The sequence below is a fragment of the Hemitrygon akajei genome, chromosome 2 (genome assembly GCF_048418815.1).
Source record: "Hemitrygon akajei chromosome 2, sHemAka1.3, whole genome shotgun sequence".
Classification (NCBI taxonomy): domain Eukaryota; kingdom Metazoa; phylum Chordata; class Chondrichthyes; order Myliobatiformes; family Dasyatidae; genus Hemitrygon; species Hemitrygon akajei.
In genome coordinates this window covers 15090685-15118619 of record NC_133125.1, presented here as the reverse complement: position 1 = coordinate 15118619, position 27935 = coordinate 15090685, and the positions used below count along the sequence as shown (strand labels likewise).

Genomic DNA, 27935 nt, shown 5'->3' with positions numbered 1-27935 from the left:
ACGCTAAATGACAAGATTGCTGCCATATACACCACAAGGCATGGAAAGTAATAAGAATAAAATGTATAAAGAAACATTATAATGGTTTAAAGTGGCCAATAAAACATGCTTACATCCTGGGCAATTGATGCCAATTTCATTAATCCTATTAGCGAGTAGAAGTATTAGGATTACAGAGCTGCACAGTAGCGTAATGGTTAGTGTAATGGTGGGTCCAGTTTCCATTCCCACCACTGTCCATTTGGAAATTCTACATTCTCCCCGTGACCACAAGGATTACCTAATAAAATGAGTGTACAACACTTTGCAACAGATATCCACAATGGCTCACGCGAAGTTCGTCTGTAGCTACAAACTATAAATTCAAAAGTTCTTCCCTAAATCAAAAATAAAATTGTATCAGATCAGTGCAAAAAAAGCCGAACAACTCACCAGAAAACCTGGAGATGTACTCGATTAGTGAAATGGTATAAATCCTTGATTGTTTGAGCACTGAATGAAATAATTATTGGGAGTTCTTAAAATATGTAATGTTGGGTGGAGTTTCAATATTCAAACAAAAGGGATGTCAGATCAGCTTGCAAATCTGGAAGGTCCCCTCCATTCAAAGAAATGCACACGTCCTGCAGCAGTGATCAAACCCTTAACAACAGAAAGCCACGGTCAAAGAATCTCAATTAACACCAACACTAAATAGTAAACTGCACACAAGCAAAACAATGCCACCCTCACTAGCAGACTACGCCCATATATTTTCCAAAATCCTACATCCCGAATAAGGGTCATAGAGCACTACAGCACAGAAACAGGCTCTCCAGTCCATCTAGTCCGTGCCAAACTATTATTCTGCCGAGTCCAATTGACCTGGACCTGGGCCATAGCCCTCCATATATCTTCCATCCATGTACTTATCCAAACTTCGAATCCACGTCCACCACATTTGCTGGCAGCTCATTCCACATTCTTACCCCCGAGTGAAGGAGCTCCCCCTCATTGTCTCCTTAAACATTTCACCCTTCACCCTAAACCCATGACCTCTCATTCTAGTCTCAGCCGACCTCAGTGGAAAGCCTCCTTGCATGTACCCTGTCACCTTGTAATTTTGTACACCGAATAGTTCTGCAAATCTAAAAATCACATACAAAATCGAGTCCTGATAAAGGGTCACAGGCCGAAATGTCGACTGTTTACACTTTTCCATAGATGCTGCCCGGCCTGCTGAGTTCCTCCAGCAATTTTGTGTGTGTTGCATTCTCTTCCTTTGTCTCAGCTGAGATGTTTATGTTGTTTTGTGAATTTAACCAGCTTGATGCACATCCTTGGACACAACTTTGACCGGCAAATCTCGTAAAAACCTGTCGCAATCCAAGGTTATGTCCTGGGTCACTGCAATACACTGACAATTTCCTACAGCGGCTGAGCAAAAGGAATGTGTGCAGACTAAAGCTGACCTCTCAAGAGGTCATGAACCTTGAAGTCCAGAGCTTGGCGATTCCAGAAGTAGAAACACGATGGTTGAAGCCTGCTGGGCTGGCTTGTCCGGAGGCCCTGAGGCCACCTGTCCTGGGTGACAGAGTGAGAATGTGAGAGTGTGTGAGAAATTGAGAGAGAGAGTGTGTGAGAGAGAGAGAGAGAGAGAGAGAGAGAGAGAGAGAGAGAGAGAGAGAGAGAGAGAGAGAGAGAGAGAGAGGGAGGGAGGGATGATGGGAGGGAAGGTAAGGCCTTGTTTTGTCCCCCTTTCCTCATCTTTTAATTCTGGCCCCTCTCCCCTCCTTTTTATCCTGGCTTCTTCCCCCTTTCCTTTCCAATCCTGAAAAAGGGTCTTGTCCAGAAACATCAACTGTTTCCATTGACCTGCTGAGTTCCTCCAGCAGTTTGTGTGTGTTGTTGTGCTGATGGTGTCTTGTCGTTGCTGTTGCTTGAGTTGTTCTGCTGAATACTCTAGGCATACTCTGTTGGTGTGAAGATGTATGATGACACTTGCAGGCTGCCACCAGCTCTTCCTCAGGTGTGCTGGTTACTAACGCAGGTGATTTCTCTCTATGTTTAGACGCACAGGCAATAAACAAATCTCAATCCGAATTTAATGCTACACTTTTCATATTCATCCAAAATTGTTCCCCCAAAATCAAATCACATCGAGCTCAGTTAAATGTTGCACAACTTTCCAAACTTAAAAGATAAATAAAGAAGTAATGTCCTTCACTGGAGTTAATTTGAAATAAATATTTCATCAGTTTTGGAACGAATCATCACAATGCCATTAATCCATTAAGTGCTAAATGCATTAGCAATCTCTCACCAAAGTTCAGCACTGCAGTTTGAAATTCAGAACACCGAACATGACCAAAATTCAGAATATTCTGAGAAAAAGATAGTAGTAAAGACTTTTAAAAAAGTAAGGCTCTTTCACTGGAATTAATTTTTAGTACATATTCAGGAGTACAGACCCAGAGCCACTCAATAGTCCTTGTATGTTAACCCTTTCATTCCCGGGGTCAGTTTTGTGAACTTCCTCTCCACCCTCTCCAATAGCCGCACATCCTTTCTTAAATAACAGTTCAAAACTCCTCACAATACCAAGTGCGGCCTGACAAATGACTTGTAAAGCCTTCGCATGACATCCTTGCTTTTATATTCCAGCCCTCTTGACATACGAATACTGACACTGCATTTGCCTTCCTTACCACCAATTCAACCTGCAAGTTAATCATCGGGGAATCCTGGCCCCTCCCAAGTCCCTTTGCACCTTGGGTTTCCAAATTTCCTCCCTGTTTAGCTAATAATCTACACTTTTATCTCTTCTACCAAAGTATAAACAATTCCCAACACTATATTTCATCTGTCACTTTTGCGCCATTTCTCCTAATCTGTCTAAACCCTTCTGAAGACTCCCTGTTTCCCCAACACTATCTACCACAGCCACAAATCTTTGTACAAGGGACATGGACCATGTGCACGTAGAAAGGATTTGCTTGATGAGGTGTCATGGGCCAAAGTGCCTGCTCTTGTACCGTACCATTCTCTTCTCTCTTCTTCTCTCTCTTCGGCTGTCCATCGATTTTGATGTTGACTGAGGCCTGGGCAGGGTTGTATGGAAGACCGGCAGTTGCCCATGCTACAAGTCTTCCCTCTCCACACCACCAATGTTGTCCAAGGGAAGGGCACTAGGCCGATACAGCTTGTCACCAGTGTCATCACAGAGCAATGTGTGGTTAAGTGCCTTGCTCAAGGACACAACACGCTGCCTCAGCTGAGGCTCGAACCAGTGACCTTCAGATCACTAGACCAACGCCTTAGCCACTTACATTCTAATCAAATCTCTCTGAGCTTAATGCCAATGTTCATTGTCAAACTCCAACTGAAAAAGTACTTTCACCAGGCAGTCTGCACTGGATGGAGAAAAACGCTTCTCAAGGCCAATCAGAGACACACAGTGAAATGTGATCATTACCACTGATGCCCACATCCTCTAAATGGTTTACTACAAAATCACTGATACTAATGGAAAGACAAAATATAACGCATGGTTGCATAGTGGCCTATTTCTAATGATGCCTTACACATTGTTCAGAGAATGAAATAGGTTTGTGTCGACATGCAACAACACTGAGGCTTTATGGAAACAATTTGCCCCACAGCTGGGAAGGAGGTAATTGTCTGGGAAGTTGTGTTCTGCTTCCATCACTTGCTCCTATTTCAGAGACTTTTTTCCTTCAGTGCCTAAACAAGACACTTTCTCTCCATTTTTGGATGACCATAGGCTGAGGATTTCCATGAGTCAGTGAAGATTTAAGAAGGATATTTTTGCAAACGTTGTTGAACCACTTTCAGAATTTTGGAAAATACCCCAAAATGGAGCTCGGAGTAGAGATTCTGCTTCAGTGTCAGACTGGCCACTTGTCTAATACTCTAGAGGCAATGGACTATCATCGGAGTTTCAGTTGGTATGGTCTTGGAAAGCACTTATCCTACCATGGACTGGGAGAATTTTGCAGATACAGCACTGATGGTATCCCACAGAATAAATCAGGGCAAACTGCCCATATTTTTGAGCATCTGCCAGTCTTGTAATATATTGGAACAGCTTGGCTACAACGTAACTAATTCTAGCAAGTAGTCCCTGTTAGTACAGCCGAGATACTACAGCCATTGCTGTATCCAGTGCTCTCAGCTGTTTCTTCATATCATGTAGAAAAAAAACTGGCTCAAAACTGACTTCTATAATCGTCAGGGTCTTAGGTTTTGAAAAGAATTTCCGTTTTATGGGTGGCAAGTCTCTACCAAAGCAGGTATGAGACACTCCTTCCCTCCACTAGCTTGCATGTCACCTTTGGGCAAGTGGTAGCCCCTGTTTACTGCCCCCCCACCCCCGATCAGGGACACATGAAGCCACGGGAGGAGGTGGTGGATAGTCGTATGAACAGCTGGTGCATATCACAAGTCCTGGTTACGCAACCATGACGCCAGGCAGACGATCTCTGAAGAGTTTTGATAATGACTGGGGTCACCCGTGTTGTAAAGACACTGACCAAAAGAAGACAACGGCAAACCACTTCTGTAGAAAAGTTTGCCAAGAACAATCAAGGTCACGGAAAGACCGTGATCGCCTACATTATACAATATGGCACATAACGAATGAACAAATGAATAGATAGAGGAGAGTAGTGGGGGGGGGGGGGGGGGGGGGGGGCTATCTAGATTGATTAATCAGATTAACTGCCTGAGGGAAGAAACTTCTAAGATGGCGTGAGATTTTTATTTCAATGGCCCTAAAGTGCCTTCCAGAAGGCAGACTTTGAAAGAAATAGTTTGCAGGGTGGGGTAGTATCCACAATGCTTTTGCCTGCCCGCTACTTTATCCTAGACGCATACTAGCCCTGTAATGACAGGAGACTGCAATCAATTACCTTGTTTTTCACATTTTGAGTTCTGATATCATTGGCTCATTGCCAATATTTTCAGATTTGGCAAATGATTTCATGTTGTGGCCATCCACAGTAATGTGCAAAAGTCTTGGGCATATGTATATAGCTGTGGTGCCTAAGATTTTTGCACAGTACCGTATCTGTCAACATGAAACCGAGAGCAAGTCTGTAAATCTGGTGGGAGCCAAGGATGTTAGGAATGGCGATGGTGGAATACTGCAGGAGGGGTCTGAGGCGTGGCAGAGAAGGAGTGCCAGGGATAGGGGAGTAGTGTGGGTGCAGACACACCCAGCCCTGAGACACCAGGCAAGGTCATTTAATCCCAAACAACTGTTTTATTGATCATTACAGAATGTCTCTCTGGCACTTCCCACTCCTTCCCCTCCCCTCTCCCTTCCCCTTTTTTAAACCATGATTCCCCTCTCCCTGCCCCCTTCTCACTCTGTCAAAATAGAGACCCATATCAGAATCAGGCTTATCATCACTCACATATGTCATGAAGTTTTTTTTTGCTGCAGCAGTACAGTGCAATACATAAAATGATTACAGTGCTGTGTAAGTCTTCGGCATCCTAGATATATATACTGTATACGTACCTCAGACTTTTGCACTGTACTGTGTAAAAAGTCTTTACAGGTCATACCCGAGCAATCCGATATCACACTGGTTTCTCATATAATCCACATGCAGCATTGATGCAAAAAAGCAACTGCACTGAACAAGGATAGGACAGGGTGCCAGTGGAGAGAGAAACTGGCACAGGAGGGAAACAGAAGCTGGCTGGGTGATGTTGAGGCTGGGAGGGGAAAGGTGAAATAAATAAGGTGGGAGGTGGGGAAGACTAAGGGAAACCCAGCAGTGGTGAGGTGATACGAACACAACGCTGGAAGAACTCAGCAGGTCAGGCAGCATCCGTGAGAAAAGAGTAGCCAATGTTTCGGGCCGAGACCCTTCATCAGGAATGGGGGGGAAGAGAGGACCGAAGCCCAGTAATAGAGATAGGGGAGGGAGTAGGGCCTAGAGGTGCCAGGTGGAAAACCAATCAGAGGAAAGATAAAGGGGGGAGGGGGAGGTGATAAGCACGAAAGAACTGTAGAGATAAAGAAGCAGAAAGTTGAAAGGGGAGAGAGGCAGAGAGGGACCTGGGATAGGGGAAAGGGGAGGGAATTACCGGAAACTGGAGAATTCAATGTTCATACCACCAGGCTGGAGGCTACCCAGACGGTAGATGAGGTGAGGTGATAGTGGGGGGGTGGGGGCGAGGTGTTCGGTGTGTTCTTAGTTGGCCAGAAAAAAAACAGCAATAATGAGGGGGCAGTTGAGTGGCAAAAAAACAGGAGTGAGAGGAGGGAAACCAATGTGGAGTGGGTGGGAGAACGTAAATGAAAAGAGTTTTAAAATTTAGAATGAAAGCAAGAGTTTCCAGTCTGGATTTTGCAATTCCTCTCCACCAACCCTTGATTTTCAAATATCATTGCCCAGAAATGGAAAATATTCCCCTTGTTGAATCCCAGCCATCTATCCGCTCTTTTTTTTAAATGAAACATGAATCAATATATTTTTTGTTGTAAATGTATACTTTTAATGATTATGAGCTAGATTTGCAATCAATTTTTAGCTGGTTGGGGCCAGCATTCCTTCCAAATACTTTGCTTTCCTTGTTCTGGTTTAAGTGCAGATTTAAACCCTGTCTCTATGTTGTGTGTTATGTATCAGAGCCAGCACTTGACAGCAGCGTGGCCTCAGTCCATCGTCCCTACTGATTACTGAGTCATTACGACTGTATTTTTCCACAGAGCTGTTTTACTCAAGTGTACAAAGCAACTCACGGTCCCTCAATACCAAACATCCAAATACTGCCTACACTCCCCGCCCTTGCCCCTCCCAAACCACCTCACATTCCAACCTGCCACCACGGCCCCACCCGACCCAACCCTGACGTGGCCAGCATTATCCATTCTAACATTCAGACCTTCACAATTGTTTGGGCCACCCACATTATTGAAGTAACTTTGCTTTATCACAGTGATATACTCCCTTGTTACAGTGCAGAAGGTGGCCATTCAGCCCATATGGACAGGTTGGCTCCTACACGCTCTCTCTTTTGTAATTGTGCAACTTATTTTCTCTTACATGCTCCTTTTGGTTCCTTTGCCATTTACCTGCATCTGGAGCATGGCGTTTCTATACCATGGAGCCTTAACATTAATTGAGGGGTCTGTGGACCCCAGGTTGGGAACCCTGATCTGGAGGGATCTAATTAATCTATCAACACATCTTCATGGTCTGGGAGGCATCTGGTGCAACCAAAAACCCACAAGGTCAGGGGAAACCCTACAGATCACCGGACCTTATGCATTATGAAATATAAAGTCTAGTTTCCTCTTTGGCCCTCTTCAGTTTTGATCACTGCACCATGGAAAGCATCTTGTCCCTGTGCAACACAGCTTGGGATGACAACTGTTCTGCCTGTGACCGCAAGAAACTTGAGAGAGTTGTGGACGGAGCTCTGCACATCACAGAATCCAGCCTCTTCCTAAGGAACACTGTCTACACTTCTCACAACACACACAAAATGCTGGTGGAACACAGCAGGCCAGGCAGCATCTATAAGGAAAAGCACTGTTGATGTTTCGGGCCGAGACCCTTCATCAGATTTCCATCTACAGACCCCAGAGCATGGACTTCGTATCGCGGCCCCGGGCCCGGCCGTCGATCTCGGCTGCCCCAGCTACTCAGGACATATTGAAAACTTTTTTTTTGTGTGATGCCTACACTTCTCACTGTTGGTAAAGGAACAACTACACTCACTTGCCCATCCATTGAGATGTTCCCACAACCAATGATCTCACTTTAAGGACTCTTTATCTCATTACTTCAGGTTCTTGTTTTTTTATTGTTATTCATTTATATTTGCATTTGCACAGTTTGTGGTCTTCTGCACTCTGGTTGATGTTTCATTCATCCTGTTACTGATAGATAGATAGATAGATAGATAGATAGATAGATAGATAGATAGATAGATAGATACTTCATTGCTCCCAAAGGAAATTACGTCACAGTAACATTGCAAGTGCACAGATATGCAAATATACAAATATTAGAAGGGAAATAAGAAAGAATAAAAATCAAGTTACCTCAAATAGTCTAAAGGGGTGGTGGGGGGTATCACTTCCCCAGCTATAGGTTGACTCATTACAAAGCCTGATGGCTGAGGGCAAGGATGACCTCATATAGCGCTCTTTGACACAGCACAGTTATCTTAGTCTGTTACTGAAAGTGCTCCTCTGTTCAGCCAGGGTGGCATGCAGAGGATGAGAAATATTGTCCAGAGTTGCTAGGATTTTCCGCAGGGTGCTTTGTTCTACCACAGGCTCCAGTGTGTTCAGTTTGTCTCCTATAACAGAGCTAGCCTTTCTAATCAGTTTATTGAGCCTGTTGGCATCACCCATGTTGACGCCATTGCCCCAGCACACCACCACACAAAAGATTGTACTGGTGACAACAGACTGGTAGAACATGTGAAGGAGAGGCCTACATACTCCAAAGGACCTCAGTCTCCTCAGGAAGTAGAGGTGTTTCTGGCCCTTCTTGTACACAGCCTCTGTGTTGGTGCACCCCTGGTACTTCTAGATCCTCACCACATCCACGTCCTCAACATCAATAGTAACAAGGAACAGTGCAGGCTTAGTCTTCCTAAAGTCCATCACCGTCTCCTCTGTTTTACTGATGTTGAGCTGCAGATGATTCAATTTGCACCATTTGACAAAGTCCTCCACCAGGGCCTGTATTCACCCTCCCGTCCTCCCTTTATATACCCAGCTATTGCTGAGTCATCAGATAATTTCTGCCGATGACATGACTCAGTGTTGTATCTAAAGTCCAAGGTTATACAGGGTAAACAGGAAGGGAGCCCATACAGTCCCCTGTGGGGTCTCAATGCTGCTTAAAGCCATGTCTGACACACAACTCTGAAGCCACACAAACTGTGGTCTGTCAGTCAGTCCAGGATACAATGGAAGTGCCGACCTGCATTGAATGGAGCTTTTCTCTCAACAGTGAGGGCTGTATACTATTGAAGGCACTTGAGAAATCAAAAAGCAGGATCTTGGCAGTGCTGCTCTGCTTATCCAAACAGGAACTGGCTCTGTTCAGTAGGTAGATGACAGCATTGTCGACTCCAACGTGCTTCTGGTAGGCAAACTCTAGGGCATATATGTCAAACTCAAGGCCCGCGGGCCAAATCCGGCCTGCGGTGGAATTATCTTTGGCCCGCGAGATAATATCTAATTACTATTAAAGCTGGCCCCAGTAATCGAAGCGCCTATGGCGTATGATATGGCTAATGCTGAGTTTATTCAGGTACCAGGTTTTCAGGGTTTTTAGTGTTTATTCGGCAGTCTTCTTCATAAGAAACGGAATTTGTAAAGTGAAACACTTTGTAGTTATAGCAGAGACTGAGACACATGAGAGCAGGCTGAAAAAACGGAGGCAACGAAAGCTGCGTTCGCACGCGTCCGACTGATCCGGCCCGCATGAAGCTGCATTTTGCTCAATCCGGCCCGTGACCTAAAATGAGTTTGACACCCCTGCTCTAGGGGATGGAGGGCTGATCTGTCCAGGGGTCAGAGGTGAGCCAAGACCAACTTCGCTAGGGTCTTCATGATGTGTGAGGTCAGGGCCACTGGTCAGCAGTCATTCAAGACTTTCCGTTGGCCCTTCTCGGGTACTGCGACCACACGCAATGTTTTCCACACAGTCGGGACCCTTTCCAGGCTGAGACTCAGACTGAAAGTGTGCTGGAGAACTCCACACAGCTGCTCGGCACACTCCTTCAGGACCCTGGGGTTCACACCATCCGGTCCCAATGCTCTGCCGTGTCTGAGTTTCCCCAGAGCCCTTCTCGCCTGCTCAGTAGTGAAGGTGTGTCCATGGTGACTGGGGAGTTGGTGGAAGGTGGGGGCTGGGGGCTGGGGCCTGGGGGAGGTGAAGATCAGGATGATAGTTGGTATGTGGAGGTGTGGTTGGTAGGTGCAGGGAAAGGAGGGGATGTAGACAGTGATAGCCTGTGTTGTTCATCCACGTGTTGAACTGGAGGGAGGAGGAGGCAAGAAGAAAGGGAGCATTGGTACTGAGGGAGCACTGGGTCCCTTGGCAACTGAACTGGTATGCTGAGGGGGGTGTGAACAGGAGGGCAATTGTTAAACCTATTGAAGAATTGATTTAACTCATTAGCCCATTCACGACTGCATTCCAAGGCTCTACAGCCAGGCTGATTGAAGCCAGTGATGTTCTTCATGCCTCTCCACACCTCCCGTGTGCTACTCTGCCCAAGCTTGTTCTCCTGCCTCTCCTGTATTCCTCTTTAGCCACCTTGATCTTCTCCTTTAGCTATTCTATAGACTTGCTGAGTATGCCTGTAGGAAAATGAAACTCAGGGTTCTATGTGGTGACATATATATAGAAGGATAATAAAATTTACTCTGAACTATAAAACAGTCAGCATTATGAAAGACCTCACCCACACCGGACATTCGCTCTTCTCCCCCCTTCCATCAGGCAGGGGATACAACAGCCAGAAAGCACAATCATCAGGCTCAAGGACAGCTTACATCCCATTGTTAAGACTATTGAGTAGTTCCCTAGTATGATAGATAGATACTCCTTTGATCCCAAAGGAAATTACATTACAAGTGCACAGATACACAAACAGTGGAAGAGAAGTAAGAAAGAATAAAAATAAGTTACCTTAAAAATAGGATGTACAATATTTATAAGTCAAAGATTAAAAGATCACTTCCCCAGCTCTAGGTTGACTCATTTTAGAGCCTGGTAGCAGAGGGTAAGAATGAACTCACGTAATGCTGTTTGGAGCAGCACAGTTGTCAAGATAGACTCTTGTCCTCACAATCTATCTTATGATCTTGCAACTTATTGTCTCCCTGAACTATATCTGTAATCGTAATACTTTATTTTGCACTCTGTTACGGTTTTACATTGTGCTACCCGTGCTATTGTAAAATGAACTGATCTCTCTTCTGCTTCTCAACGACTCAGAATGATCTGCTGTACATTTCCAACATTTCCTGCATTTTCATTTTAGCTGCCTTTTATTTTCAATGTATTTAATGGTGCTGCTAAAAGTCTGAAGGTTAAAATACATTTAACCCAACATAAACAGATTTTTTAAAAATTTCTCAATACATTTAAAGAAAGGAAACACACATAGAGCATCCCTTTCACGATATCAAAGTCACTTTGGATTGCTTCAATGGAATGGTTTCACGCATACTTGCTGTAAACAAGGTGGCACATCAGATAGAGATTAGCTTTACTGTCACATTTGTATCAGGACATACAGTGAAATGCATCCTTTTGTGCCAACAAACAACACAGTCCAAGAATTGCGCTGGGAACAAGTGTCATCAAGCTTCCAGTGCCACAGAGCGTGCCCACAACTTACTAACCTAACCCTAACATGGGAGGGAACTGGAGGGAGCCAGAGGAAACCCATACAGTCACAGGGAGAGGTACCAACTGGAATTGTACACCGACTGGTGATCGCCAGTGCTATAAGGCGATTGCGCTAACCTCTATGCTACCGGTGTTAACTTTAAGTTATCCAGTCAAGTCTAAATTCCTGGATCTTCATCAATCCATCTGATGTCTCTTAAAGAGTTACTGAGAATCACTCTTCCTCAAAGCTCGACTATCTTTGATGAGACAGTCTTTAATATTTTAAATGCTACAGGGACACCCTCTCATCACAAAAAGTACATAACCTCTTTTCACAAGCTTCACAAACTGGGCCAGACACATTTAATAGAATGTGTGCACATGCATCATTAAGGTAACAAATGCACATGCATCATTAATATCAAAGTAATCACTTTAAAAAAATTACTCAACCACACTTGCAAAAATGAACTACTTTCTCCAAAGAACGGTAGACAGCCTTTTTTAAGATTTCAAACACTTCAGAGTCTCAATACAGAACAAAAACTTCAGATTTTATAAGATCATGTTAAATAAGTACTTTGCATTTCAATCACACAAAAACAAAATTTAAAGGGTCCTGAAATAAAAACGGAATGTGGAAAAGGTCATACTAGGTCACTGGAGAAGAAAGAGCCAACATTTCTCATCAATTCGACGCTTTCAGTGATCACCAAATTTAAACATTAACCACATTTTCTCTCCCCCCTACACGCTGCCTGAACAGCTGAGTATTTCCAGTGCATCAAATTTCATATCAGTCCAGCTGGTTCCCCACTCTGTGCATGAAACATGGGGAACATGAACACTCACCTCCTAGTGTTCAAGTTAAACATTTTGCCTTCACTTCCTAATATATCTGCTAGAGAGAGACAGAGTACTACAGCACAGAAACAGGCCCTTGGGCCCATCTAGTCCAAGCCAAGCTCTCTTCCTGTCTAGTCCATGCCAGGCTCTTTTCCTGCCTAGTCCCATCTACCCGGATCTGGACCATAGCTCTCCATACTCCTCACATCGATGTACCTATCCAAACTTCTCTTAAGTGTTGCAACTAAACCCACATCCACCACTTCTGCTGGCAGCTTAGTCCACACTCACGCCACTTCCCGTCGCTGCCTGTAAGGAGTTTGTACGTTCCCCATGTGACCATGTGGCTTTCCTCTGGGTGCTCCAGTTTTCTCCCCCCCCCCCCCCCACAGTCCAAAGGCGCACTGGCTGGTAGGTCAATTGGTCATTGCCTGTGAATAGGCTAGGGTTAAATCAGAGGTTACTGGGTGGCATGCCTCGACGGACCAGAAGGACCTACTCCATGCTGTATCTCAGTAAATAAAAAATCTCTGAGTGAAGAAATTGCCCTTTAGTTTCTCCTTAAGTATTTCCCCTTAAACTATGACCTCTAGTTCTAATCTCACCCAACCTCAGGGAGAAAAAGCCTGCTTGTATTTACCCTATCTATACACCTCAATTTTGTGTACCTCTACAAGATCTCCCTTCATTCTCCTGCATTCTAGGGAATAAAGCCCCAACCTATTCAACTTTTCCCTACAACACAGGTCCTCAAGACACAGCAACGTCCCCACAGATCTTCCCTGTACTCTTTCAATCTTACTGATATCTTTCCTGTAGGTAGGTGACTTGAACTGTACACAGTACTCCAAATTTGGCCTCACCGACAACTTGTACAACTTCAACATAAAATCCCACTCCGGGGTTCAGTGCTCTCCACTGATTTGTGATAGTCAATATGCAATCCTATCCATCTGTGACGCAGGACTTTAAAGTTTATTGGTTCCTTTACCTCTGTTGATCGCGTAGTCATGCTGGCTCCTGGTTTTGATTTAGCCGAATCAGACTTAGTACCCTCCTTTTGGAAAAAACAAATCATAAAGTTCAAAGTAAATTTATTATCTAAGTACGTAAATAATAACCATAATAGTATCAATGAAAGACGGCACCAACTTGGGTGTTCAACCAGTGTGCAGAAGACAACAAACTGTGTAAATACAAAAAGAAATAAATACTAACAATAAATAAATAAGCAATTAATTTTGAGAACATGAGATAAAGAGTCCTTGAAATTGAGCCCCTAGGTTCTGGGGACATTTCAATGATGGGGCAAGTGAAGTTGGGTGACATTATCCCATTTGGTTCAAGAGCCTGATGACTGAGGGGTAATAATATTCCTGAATCTGGTGGTGTGTGTCCTGTGTCTTCTTCTTGATGGCAGCAGCTAGAAGAGAGCATGACCTGGATGGTGGGGGTTCCTGATATAAGTTTACTTAAACCATCTTCAGGGAGATATTTTAGGTTACAGAGAATTCAATACACTGAATTCCAATTCATTGGGACACATGGGGACCAGTATACATTGACCCAATTAATCTGCAGTCCCAGTTAGCTGAAGTTTCATTTACATAGTTAAGAAAGTATAAAAAAACAAACTACCATTTAACTGAGTAACAAACTATCTATTTAAATGAAACAAACGCTTTTGATACCACTACAATATGATAAGACTGCGTATTAGTTTCTAATGGTTACCAACGGTGACATTTATCTAGTGAATGCTGCTGTTTGGTCCAGTAGGGTAAGTCTTTCAGCAAGTGTTAAATCTTTTTTGTGCCACCTTGACAAGATTCTGTATTTTTTTTAACAAAATAAAAAATAAAATGATAAAAAAAACCACTGCTTTTTGAATTGGGGTGCGTGGGTCCAATTGGATAACATAACACAAGCATAAGCAACTGACGCTATTTGAAAGCTGTTTGCTCCAAGGATGGTGTGGTGTGTAATAGCCGCACATGTGCACAAGACTGGTGCTGGTTAGAAGCTATTCAGCGACAGTCTCCTGCCTCAGTTAAGTGGCAACAGTGTTAAAAATAACCAAAGGGAATTCTGTCTATTTTCTTGATTAGTTTTTGTTCGTTAAACAGTTGCCCCAATTAACTAGAATAAATTGTGTATGAAAATGTTGTACAATATCACTGAATCATACAGCACATAAATCGACCCTTCCAAGGCCAAGCATAATCCCCAAGTACACTGCATGATGTTCATATACTCAGTGGCCATTTTGTTAGGTACCATTAAAGTGGTCACTCAGTACGTGTTCATGGTCTTCCGTTGCTATGGACTGTCCACTTCAAGGTTCAATGTCTCATCCAAATAGAGAAAAAAATCAAAGCTGAATGCAGACAATCTTGAGTATGTATATATCGTGCATTAGTCCAATTAAATAGGGGGCAACTAAATACAACCATTTGCCTAAGTGTCTCCACTGACTTGAAGAATTAGTAACTAAACCAGAGATATAATGAAATTGTCAAAAAGATGAAAAACTCTGTGTCAGCATGATTTGAAGTGTGCTGTGTGAAAAATTGTTGGAATTACCCTTTAAAATAATTAATTTAAAATATAGATTAAATTATATAAATAATTGAAAAGGAGAAGTATACAAGTCTAAAGGGAAAGGATTTTATTTATTTATTTAGAAATACTGTGTGGAATAGGCCCTTCTGGCCCCTTGAGCCATGCCACCAGCCTAATCGCTGAACAACTTAGAGTGACCAATTAACCTACTAACCAGTACATCTGTGAACTGGGAAGGAAACTGTAGCACCCAGAGGATACCCACATGTCCCACGGGGATGATGTACTGTACAAACTCCTTTGGGAGGACGCCAGGACTGAACTCTGCACTCCACTGTAAGAGTGTCATGCCAACTACTATGCTACCATGATTTAGTCAAGGACTAGAACTTAATGGACTGGTGTCTCCAGGAGTTGACATAATATAGTAGCTTTTTTCCGTGTAGTTTAGTTTAGTGATTTATGATACAGAGGCATTGGGATATGAGATTTCATTTCACCTCACAAGGCCTTTTAAATCTTTACAAAAGTCAGAAGTCTTGATGCCGTGTGAAGTTCTGTTTTGCATTGTGCTAGGACTTTTCTTTTTAGAGTGAAGAAGGGGGAGAGATGTTTTGACAGAGATGTAAAAGGTGATGAGGCATAGATCGAGTGGACAGCCAGTGACTTTTTCCCAGATGGCTAATATGAGGGGCTATAGTTTTAAGGTGATTGGAGGAAAGTATGGGGGGGATATCAGAGGTAAGATTTTTTAGACAGGAAGTGGTAAGTGCGTAGAACATGCTGTCAGGGTTTGTGATAGAGGCATTGAAGAAACTTGTAAATAGGCACATGAATGACAGAAAATGGAGGGCTGTGTGGAAGGGAGAGCATAGATTGATTTTAGAGTAACTTTAAAGGTCGACACGTCATTATGGGCCAAGGGGACTGTACTGTGCTGTAATGTCCTATGTTTGAAATGGTGTATTGAAGAATTATCATCGCCTTCAGTACCAGAGGTCCCAACACCCTCAAGCACAATTAAGAATGCCTACCATTCGATGCCTAGACTCCATTTCAGGAAATCTGATCACTTGTCTGTACTTCTGACTACATACAGGCAGAATCCAAATGGCAAGGCTCCAGAAATAAGGACAACAAAGAGGTAGTCATGGGAGGAAGAGGAGCTTCTGCTGGATTGCTTTACTGGGGCGTGTTCAATGAGTCATCAGAGGATCTGAACGAATACACCATGGTTGTCATGGAGACACAGGCGAGTGTGTCCCACAAAATCGTTCAGAGTCTTCCCCAACCAGAAGCCCTCGTTGAACCATGAGATCTACAATCTGCTGAGGGCCAAATCCATGTCATTCAGATCTGGTGGCCAAGTTAAATACAAGATCTCCAGAAAAGCAATCACATGTGCAAAGTGGCAATTCCAGACCAAACCTGAAGCTCCGAAGGATGCTCAACGATTATGGCAGGGCTTGAATGTTATCACCTCCTACAAAGTAAAACCAAGCGATATACAGTGCCTATAAAAAGTATTCACCACCCTTGGAAGTTTTCATGTGTTAATGTTTTTCAACTTCGAATCACAGTGGATTTAATTTGGACTTTTGGCACCAATCAATAAAAAAAAGACTCTTTCGTGTCAAAGTGAAAACAAATTTCTACAAATTGTTCTAAATTTCTTACAATTATTAAAAACAAAATAATTGATTGCATAATTACACACCCCCTTCAAGTCAATATTTAGTAGATGCACCTTTGGCAGCAATTACAGGCTCGAATCTGTGTGGATAGGTCTCTATCAGCTTTGCACATCTGGACACTGCAATTTTTCCCCACTCTTCTTTACAAAACTGCTCAAACTCTGTCAGATTGCCTGGGGATCATGAGTGAACAGTCCTTTTCAAATCCAGCCACATATTCTCAATGGGATTGAGATCTGGACTCTGACTTGGCCACTCCAGGACATTAACTTTGCTGTTTTTAAGCCATTCCTGCATAGCTTTGCTTTATGCTTGGGGTCATTGTCTTGCTGGAAAACAAATCTTCTCCCAAGTCGCAGTTCTCTTGCAGACTGCATCAGGTTTTTCGCAAAGATTTCCCTGTATTTTGCTGCATTCATTTTACCCTCTACCTTCCCAAGCCTTCCAGGGCCTGCTGCAGTGAAGCATCCCCACAGCACGATGCAGCCAGCACCAAGCTTCACAGTAGGGATGGTGTGTTTTTGATTCTGTGTGGTATTTGGCTTTCACCAAACATAGCGTGTAATCTGATGGTCAAAAAGCTCAGTTTTGGTTTCAGCAGACTGTAGAACCTTCTTCCACCTAACTTCAGAGTCTCCCACATGCATTCTGACAAACTCTAGCCAAGATTTCATGTTTTTTTTCCAAAAGTAACTTTCCCTTTGCCACTCTCCCATAAAGCTGTGACTGGTGAAGCATCCATGCAACAGTTGTTGTATGCGCAGTCTCCCCCATCTCAGCGACTGAAGCTTGTAACTCCTCCAGAGTTGTGATAGGTCTCTTGCTGGGCTCCCTCACTAGTCCCCTTCCTGTATAGTCACTCAGTTTTTGAGGATGGCCTGCTCTAGGCAGATTTACAGCTGTGCCATATTCTTTCCATTTCTTTATGATTGATTTAACTGTACTCCAAGGGATATTCAGTGACTTGAAAATTTTCTTGTATCCATTTCCTGACTTGTGCTTTTCAATAACCTTTTTGCGGAGTTGCTTGGAGTGTCCTTTTGTCTTCATGAGGTAGTTTTTGCCAGGATACTGACTCACCAGCAGTTGGACCTTCCAGATACAGGTGTATTTTTACTACAATCAATTGAAACACCTTGACTGCACACAGTGATCTCAATTTAACTAATATGTGACTTCTAAAACCAATTGGTTGCACCAATGATGATTTGGTGTGTCATATTAAAGAGGGTAAATACTTATGCAATCGATTAATTTATGTTTTATATTTGTAATTAATTTAGATCACTTTGGAGAGATCTGTTTTCACTTTACATGAAAGACTTTTTTTTCTGTTGATCAGTGTCAAAAAAGCCAAATTAAGTCCACTGTGATTCAATGTTGTAAAATAATAAAACATGAAAACTTACAAGGGGGTGAATACTTTTTATAGTCACTGTATGTGAAAAAAGGCTTCCCTCTCAGATGAGCTCAATGCCTTCTATGCTTGCTTTAACTGTCAAAACAGGGAGGCACCTTCACGAACTCCCGCAGCCCCCAATGACTGTAATTTCAGTCTTTGAGGCTGACGTGAGAGCATTCTTCAGAAGGGTGAACCTAAGGAAAGGATGTGGCCAAGAAGGGGTACCTCACCAAGAACTAAAGACCTATGTTGATCAACTGGCTGCAGTATCCACTAATATCTTTAACCTCTCGCTTCTGCAGCCTGAGGTACCCACCTGCTTCAAGCAGGCTTCAGTTATACCGGTGACTAAGAAGAAAGCGTGATAACCTGCCTCAATGACTATCACCTAGTAGACCTTCATCCACAGTGATGAATTATTTTGAGAAGTTGCTGATGAAACACATCAACTTCTTTCTGAGAAGTGACTTGGATCTGCTCCAATTTGTCTAGCAAAGCAACAGCTCCACAGTAGATGCCATCTCATTGGCTCCTTACTCAACCTTAGAACATCTGGACAGCAAAGATGCTTACATCAGGATGGTTTTCATTGGGACTACAGTTCTGCATTCAACAGTATCATCTCCTCAAAACTAATCAGTAAGCTTCAAGACCTTGGTCTCAATACCTCTTTATGCAATTCAAACTTAATTTCCAAACTTGTAGACACTTCCAGTGAACATCTCCATTACAATCTCCATCAGCACAGGTGCACCAGGAACCTGGGTGCTTAACCCCCTGCTCTACTCACTTTAAGCTTATGACTGTGCGGCTAAGCACAGCTCCAATGCCATATTCAACTTTGCTGACGACACTGCTGTCATTGGCTGATTTAAAGGTGGTGATGAATCAGCATATAAGGGAGAGATTGAAAATCCGGCTGAGTGGTGCCACAACAACAACCTTTTACTCAATGTCAGCAAGACCAAGGAGCTGAGTATTGATCATTATTGCCGATTATTATTCAGAAGCAGGAAACCAGATGCCCATGGGCCAGTTCTCATCATGAGGTGGAGAGGGTCAGCAACTTGAAATTCCTTGGTGTCATCACTTCTGTCCTGAGCCCAGCACTTAAGTGCAATTATGAAGAAATCACAGCAGTGTCTTTAACTCCTTAGTAGTTTGCAAAGATTCAGCATGACACTGAAAACTTTGACAGACTTCTATAGATGTGTGGTGGAGAGTATATTAAGTGGCTGCATCACAGCCTGGTATGCAAACACCAATGCCCTAGAACAGAAAATCTGACAAACTGTAGTGGATATGGCCCAGTCCATCACGGGTATAGCCCTTAGTACCAACCAGCAGGTCTGCATGCACATTGTTGCAGAAAAACAACATCCATCATCAGGGACCATCGCCACTCAGGCCGTGTTCTCTTCCCATTGTTGTCACCAGGATGAAGCCTCCAGACTCACACCACCAGGTTCAGGAACAGTTACTACCCCTCAACCATCAGGCTCTTGACCAGAGGGGATAACTTAACTTGACTTGCCCTATCACTGAACTGTTATCACAACCTACAAACTTACTTTCAAAGACTCTTCATCTCATCCTCAATATTTATTGCCTGTTTATTATCACAGCTGTCCCCCCCCCCCCCCTTTACAAAGGTAGAGTGTTCCCATGGAACCTTTCTTAAGCCGAAATGGCAAAAAGAGAAGAACCATTAATTTTTATGGGAAAAATTTTCATAAAAGCATAAATCCTCTTTGTAATGCGAAAACAGGTTACTAATGCAGGTCTTTTGTAAAAGCAAAGTGGCGTAAAGTAAACATTCTTAAAGCGGGGGGGCACCTATATTTATTTACACTTTATTTTTTTCTCTCAGCTCAAGTTGGTAAAACCTGAGCTACGGGCATAGCCAAGCACACTCAATTGTCAATTGCTAGGAAATTTACATAAGAAAATAAGACCAGAATTAGGCCATTCAGTCCATCAAGGCTGATACCAGATCCCACTCAACCACATACACCTGCCTTTTCACCATAACCTTTGATGCCCTGACCGATCGGGAAACTATCAAATTCCACTTTAAATATACCCATGAACTTGGCTTTCACCACCGTCTGTGGCATAACATTCCAGAGATTCACCATTTTCTAGCTGAAGAAAATCTTCCTTATCTCTGTTCTAAAAGGTCGCCTCTCAATTTTGAGGCTGTGCCATCTAGTTCTGGATACCTCCAACATAAGAAGCATCCTCTCTGCATGCACCTTTCTAGTCCTTTCAACACTTGGTAGGTTTCAAGGAGATCCTCACACATTCTTCCAAATTCCAGTGAGTACAGGCCCAAAGCTGCCAAACTCTCCTCATCCCTTCATTCCCAGAATCATCCTTGTGAACCTCCTCTGGACTCTCTCCAATGTCAACAGATCCTTTCTGAGATGTGGGGCCCAAAACTGTTGATAATACTCCAACTGCAGCCTGACAAGTGCCTTGTAAAGCCTCAGTATTATCTCCTTGCTTTTATATTCTTTTTCCCTTGAAATAAATGCCAATGTTGCATGTGCCTTCTTCACCATAGCCTCAACCTGTAAATTAACCCTAAGGGAGGCTTACATGAGGACTCCTAAGTCCCTCTGCACTTCTGATGTTTGAATTTTCTCCCCATTCAGATAATTGTCTGCACCACTGTTCCTTTTTACCAAAATGTATTATCATACATTTCCAAACACTGTGTTCCATCTGCCACTTTTTTGCCCATTCTTCCAATTTGTCTAAATATTGCTGAAATTGCATTGCTTTCTCAGCACTACCTATCCCTCCACCTATCTTCATATAATCCACAAACATAATATTCGTACAATACCGACCCCTGAGGAACACTATTAGTCACCGGCAGCCAACCAGAAAAGGCCCTCTTTATTCCCACTCGTTGCATCTAGCCTGTCAGCCATTCCTCTATCCATGCCAACATCTTTTCTGTAACACCATAGGATTTTACCTTGTTAAGCAGCCTCATGTGTGGCACCTTATTTGCACATTTACACAACACCCAATCTAAGATAGCCTTTCCCTCAGCAGGCTCAAGCACAAGCTGCTCTAAAATGCCATCTCGCAGACATTCAACAAATTCTCTCTCTTGCAATCCGACACCAACCTGACTTTCCCAATTCCCTTGCATTCTGAAATCCCCCATTACAATTGTGACATTACCCTTATTACATACACTTTCCAGCTCCCTTTGCAATCTCACCCTCACATCTTGTCTACTATTTGTATACGATTCCTCATAATAGTTTTGCAATTTGTTAACTCCACCTACAAAGATTCAACATTCTCTGATTTTATGTCACCACTTTCTTTCCTTTTTCAATCTTTTTATTAAATTTCAAATTAATAAACATATCAATATTGATAGCGGTACATAAAGATCAGTATTACATTAACAACGGTTAACATGTAAAAATACATATTTCAAATAGCAAATGGAGTTTAGCCTCCCAATCTCTTAGTAATTGACCATGAAAAAGATATTTATAAGACAGGAAAAAAACACCCTAAACTAAGAAAAATTAAACTAAAAAAAAACAAAGAAATTATAATTTGTTGTTAAGACCGCTCCTCTATACATGAACAAAAAAAATTACTAAAAAAGGATTCAGAAAGGGTCGACTTACATCAAATGAAAATATTGAATAAATGGCCTCCAAGTTTCTTCAAATTTAACCGAAGGGCCCATAGTACAGCTCCTAATTTTTTCCAAATTTAGACATGCTATCGCTTGGGAAAACCATTGAAATGTGGTGGAGGGGTTGGAATCTTTCCATTTAAGTAGAATGGATCTTCTGGCTATTAGTGTCACAAATGCAATTAAACAACAAGCTGATGGGGATAGATGACATTGAAGATGATTCTTCAATGTGTGCCAGACACGCTTTGATACAATTTAAGGTGGTTCATAGAGCTCATATGTCCAAGGATAAGTTAGCTCGTTTTTACCATCATATAAATCCTGTTTGTGATTGATGTAATTCTGAAGTAGCTTCCTTGACACATATGTTCTGGTCTTGCCCTCTTCTAGGAAAATATTGGAAAGATATTTTTGATATTATTTCAGTAGTTCTGCATGTTGATTTACAACCTCATCCTATTACGGCAATTTTTGGACTACTAGTGATAGACTCCAGTCATGTCACTACTTTCTAAAGATGTAATTCCATCTCTTATCAACAAAGCCACACCAATGCCTATGTCTTCCTGCCTGTCCTTTAGATACAAAGTATATCCTTTGATTTTAAGTTCCCAACTATGGCCTTTTGTCAGCCATGTCTCAGTGATACCCACAATGTCATACTGACCAATCTCTGATTGTACCATGAGTTTGTCCACCTTATCCCGAATGCTACCCACATTTAAATACAGCACCTTCAATGCTGCATTCTTCGCCCTTTTGAATTTTGCCTCTGTGGTACAATTTAACTCTTTGTTCTGCCTGCATTTGTACCCAGTCATTGGCTTCTCCTTCCTTACATTCATGTTACACCATCATCTACTAGTAAACCTGCTGGCTCCTCCTCAGCTCTATCTACTGGTTCCCATCATAGTTCTTCCAGAGTATTCTAGTGGAGTTTAGTATTGTGGCTTTCTGAAGATTTACATAGATATTACTGTGTAGCCTTAATTGTTTAATGCTATTGTGCAGTGCCTCTGGAGTGACACCATTTGTAGATATTACAATCAGGACATCGTATACCTTGGTCATGTTACAAAGTCTTTCAATTTCTTCTTTCAATTCAACATATTTCTGGTGTTTTTCACTTACTGATTTCAAAAGGTTATGTGTGTTTGCAAGGGCTATATCTATTAAATAAGTTGCCCTTGCTTGATTATCCGATATTATATCTGCATGGTTGTCATGGAATGTCCTATCTGTAATAACAGATCATTCATAATATAATCTGTGGTATTCTGATTCTAAAACTGGATCAGGCTGGCATTTATAGTAAGGTGCAATTTCATTTATGGGTTTGTATTTTAAAGCATGCTTTTGATGAATGATTTTTAAAAGTTCATTGATGGGATGTGGGCTTCGCCAGTTAAGCCAGCATTTATTGCCCATCCCTAGTTGCCCTTGTGAAGGTGGTGATGAGCTGCCTTCTTGAACCGCAGCAATCGCTGAGGTGTAGATACACACACAGTGCTGTTAGGGAGGGACACTTGATTGTGCCTGTGCAAGTAATCAGATTTGTGTTAACATGTTACAGGATCCTGTAATGTGTTGGATTGTTTCTGGCTTTTCTCAGCACTTTCTGCATTCTTGAATTTTTTGGCTCTTATTATGTATTTTTGATCATTTTTTGTGTTCGCCACCTGGTCATGTATTGCATCTGTTTCTGGGAAGAGATTTCCAACTCCGAGCCAGTTGTTCGATGCTTCCTTGTCAACATCTAAGTCTGCACCTTTCCTTATGTTTAATGTTCTGCATTTGTCCAGTCCAAGGTTTATGTTTTATCTTTTGAGAATAGTTCTACTATTTTCATTAATTGCTTTAGCTTGACTGATGAAGGAGCATATAATCTCAAATCATCCATGTATAAGAGGTGTGTTCAGGTATAGTTGATTTTACTGTTTCTGATTTGATACCCAATTTTCATCCAATTCAGTAAATTAGAGAGTGGTTTAAAGCTGGATGGAAACATAGTGGACGTAGAGAGTCGCCTTGGAAAATGCTCCAGTTTATTTTGATAAAGCGAGTTGTTCTTTTTTGGTAGTTTATAGATAGGGTGATTACAGTATGCCAATGCTTCATTAGATGTTCCAGAGATTTCACAAGTATTGGGTGTAGTTTATATATATATTAAGAACTTCTAATAACCATGAGTATGGGAGTCAAATTCCTTTTGCAGTCAATATAGCAATATGAAAGATTTCTGCATTCCACCGGGTTTGATTTAGAACTACAAAATCTATTATCAGTTGTTCTATACATCCTTTCACACTTCTGCAGTATCCTTTCTGCTCGTCTGTAAGTATGTTGTGGCTATCAGCTGAGAGATACGCAATGTTACAATTTTATATATAGTTTGTAAACAATAAGATGATACTTTGATGGATCTTTTATGATTTCCTTTTAGGTAAATGATAAATTTTACCTTCTATCAGAAATTTCAGGCACTTTTTCAGGCTTTTTAAGAAAATTGTTGATATGCAATAATAGGTACAATGAAGGCAAGTAACTTTTTATACCAATAATTATGAATATTATCACTTCCAGTACTTTTTCCAGTTGTGGGTATTTTCATAACCTCTTTCAACCTCTTTGTTGGTAATTCTATGCTGGGGTTGCTGACACTTTGGTGTTGAATTTAGTTTCAATATCCTATATGAAAGTTTTTTCTATTGTTTCTGAACTGATAATTCTATTTTGTCCTAGTCTGGTGCACTTCATCCACCTATTTAGTCTGACTTTGTATTATTTTTACTTTCTCTTTGTATTTGCAGTTTGTAGTCTTTTGCACACTGGCTTCATGCCCAGATGCCGTAGTACTTCCACTGATCCTTTTATGATTATTGGATTTACTGAATATGCCCACAAGAAAATGATTCTCAGGGAATATGGTGGCATTTATGTACTTAAAAAATAAATTTATTTTCAACTTTGAGCCACGGCACTCCAGCAACCTCTGACAACTCCAATTAACCCTAATCACGGGAACATTTACAATGACCAATTGTTCTACCCGGTACGTCTTTGGACTGTGGGAGGAAACCGGAGCACCCAGGAAAAACTCACACCCTCCCCGGGGAGGGCATACAGATACTCCTTACAGATGACACCGGAATTGAACTCCGAACTCTGACACCCCGAGCTGTAATTGCAGGGCACCGGAGTTCGGAGTTCAAGGGCAGGGCTGGGTACTGTTTCTCAAAGGCAATGGGCTTAACTGATACAAAACAACAGAATTCACCCCAGTGATAGGATGATCTCAATGAACCTTGTAGATTACAAACAGTTGCTAGACTGCTGAGGAGGCCAAGTCAATGGCATATTTAAAGCAGAGGTTGATAGATTCGTGATTAGTCAGGGCGTCAAAGGCTATAGGGAGATTGCAGGAGAAGAGGGTTGAGAGGGATAATAAATCAGCCATGATGGAATGGTGGAGCAGACTCAATGGACCAAATGGCCTAATTCTGCTGCTTTATCTTATGGTCTAAAAACTACACACAAAGACTGACAAGCAAACAATGTCCAAAAGACAAACTGCGAATATAAAAAATAAGTAATACTGAGAACATGAGTTGTCGAGTCCTTGAAAGTGAATTTATCGGCTGTGTCTAGTGATCAGCTGAGTGCTGTGGTGAGTGAAGTTATCCACACTGGTTAAAATTTGACAATTAAAATCCCTCTCTATTAATAAAGAGGAAGTAGTCCAAATAGCATCGACTGGCCTTGGATTTTGAGATCTCCTTTCCATCCTCCATTCCTCTCGTCACACATCTCACTCAGTGTATCTGATAAAAGCAGGTGACCTTTGGAACATGGCCACTAACCCCTGACGGTTGCATCCTTGCACTGCATGGTCCATAAACATGCCAGGCATTTCCTCTTGCATTTCAGATGGAAAAAGTTCCAAGTACAGAGTAAATTTATTATCAAAGTACAAGGGGTGATTAATAAGTTCATGGCCTAAGGTAGAAGGAGTCAGTTTTAGAAAACCTAGCACGTTTATTTTTCAGCATAGTCCCCTCCTACATTTACACACTCAGTCCAGTGGTCGTGGAGCATATGGATCTTGGACCTCCAGAAAGTGTCCACAGATGGCTGATTGATAAGCTTGTGGCCTAAGGTAGATGGAGATGAGTTATACAGCTCTCCTTACATGCACATGCAGTTCAACTCTTTGAGTGATTACGCAGAAAGGTTGAAGTTAATAGCTCATCTCCTAGCTTAGGCCACGAACTTATCAATCACCCCGATTAGTTATTAACTGATGAGTTATTAACTTCAAACTTTCTGCATAATCACTCAAAGAGTTGACCTGCATGTGCACGTAATGAGAGCTGTATAACTCATCTCCGTCTACCTTAGGCACGAACTTATCAATCACCCCTGCTGTGGACCACTTCTACAAAGAAGGGATCCGTATGCTCCACGACCGCTGGTCTAAGTGTGTAAATGTAGGAGGGGACTATGTTGAAACATAAATGTGCAAGGTTCTCTAAAACTGACTCCTTCTACCTTAGGCCACAAACTTATCAATCACCCCTCGTACGTATATATTACCATATATTCCTTTGTTGGGTGGCAAGGTAGACACACATCTCTAGCAAAGGAGGTGCAAGGAGCTCCTTCCCTCCACTAGTCTGCAAGGTGCTGCACCTGCTTAGCAGCAGGCTCTCATGAAACCACAGGAGCAGGTGGTGGATGGTCTATGAGCAGCTGGTACACATAACTCCTGGTTACACAACCACTGACACCAAGCAGACAATTTCCGAGGAGTATTGCTAATGACTGGGGGTCACCTGTCTAGAAGAAGGCAAACCACTTCAGTAGAAAAATTTGCCATGAACAATCATGGTCATAAAGACCATAATCGACAACCTCATCAACATGGCATGTAATGATAATGATGATGATACTAGCTTGAGGTTCATCTTCTTGCTGACATTTACAGGAATTTTTTTTTTAATGGAATTTACAAACACTATATATGAAAAAGCCTATCAAACAATCAATGTGTAAATGAAGGCCATCGAATAAAAAATAATATTGAGAAAATGAGTTGTAAAGAGTCTTTGAAAGTGAGTTCCGAGTTGTGGGGAGTGAAGTTATCCACACCAGGTCCAGAACCTGATGGTTGTAGGGTAGACGTTGTTCCTGAACCTGGTGGTGGTGTGCCTGCTGACTGATGGGAGTCACCTTCTCCATTGCTGGTGAAGATGATAGTGGTAGCATTATCTTTAGAACAGGCGTTCCCAAACTGGGGTCCATGGATTCCTTGCTTAATGGTATTGGTCCATGGCATAAAAACAATTGTGAAGAAAGCTCTGAAACTATCTCCTGGAGAGGCTGCATTGTCTGGCCTATGCACCCAAGGTAAATTCCAACACTGTGCTCTCATAAACCTGCTGGACATGTCATCATATGGGTTCACAGACTCACCCTGGGATAGTTAGTTAGTTAAAATCCGCTGCAAGACAGAATTACAGAAATAAACCTTCTAAAAAAATTATCAGATTGATTTGCCACTCCAAAGAGAGAATGGAATATAAATTCAAAAGGGTTTAAAACTCCAAAAGAAAATAAAAATGAAGAGTGACCAATTCAGAATAAAGTGAGAAGTTTACGTATTGAATCTCCAGCCTACGTGTTTAAGAGATTAGTTTTATTTGTCACAAGTACATCGAAACATGCAGTGAACTGCGTTGTTTTGTATCAAATCAAACCAGCAAATATTCTGTTGGGAGCTTCCCACAAGTGTCACCATTCTTCCGGCGCCAACGCAGTAAGCCTACAACTCACCAACCCCAATTGCACGTCTTTGGAATGTGAGAGGAAACTAAAGAACCCAGAGGAAACCCACGCGGGCACGGGGAGAACACATAAACTCCGTACAGGCAGTGGCAGGAATTGAACCCCAGTCTTACAGCTGGCTGCTATAAAGCAACCACTAGGCTATCATACTTATTTGACACAGCAGGCCAAGTTTATGCCAATGGCATAAAGGAAGTCTTGCATCGAAGCTCCAAGTCACACTACAGGATGCTTACCATGACAAATATATTTACACAAGCATCAATCGCTCTCCAGTGCAAAACTCTGGCAGGGGTTATCTACCCCCTCCAAAATTGGAATGAAACACAACTGCTTGCCACTTTGCTAACACTCTTCTCAGATGTCAGCTCTAGTGCAAATGAAAATCAAAACAAAAACTGCAGATGCTGGAAATCTGAAGTAAAAATGGAAAATGCCGGAAAACTTCCCCTGTGTTTCAACATATCCCTTGTTCCATCATCCTCCACTTCCTTCCCTACATCCTAGACTAAATTGTTCCTTTCTTT

General features: G+C 42.2%; 1 protein-coding gene across 1 annotated transcript in view; it reads right to left on the bottom strand.

The window, feature by feature from the left end:
• Positions 1-27935, bottom strand: part of cast (calpastatin) — a 207151-nt gene that overhangs the window by 159511 nt on the left and 19705 nt on the right. Inside the window, exon 2 of the mRNA XM_073067621.1 lies at positions 13222-13287. Coding sequence (XP_072923722.1) covers positions 13222-13242 — 21 coding nt within the window. The 5' untranslated portion in view covers positions 13243-13287. The remainder of the gene's footprint in view (positions 1-13221; positions 13288-27935) is intronic.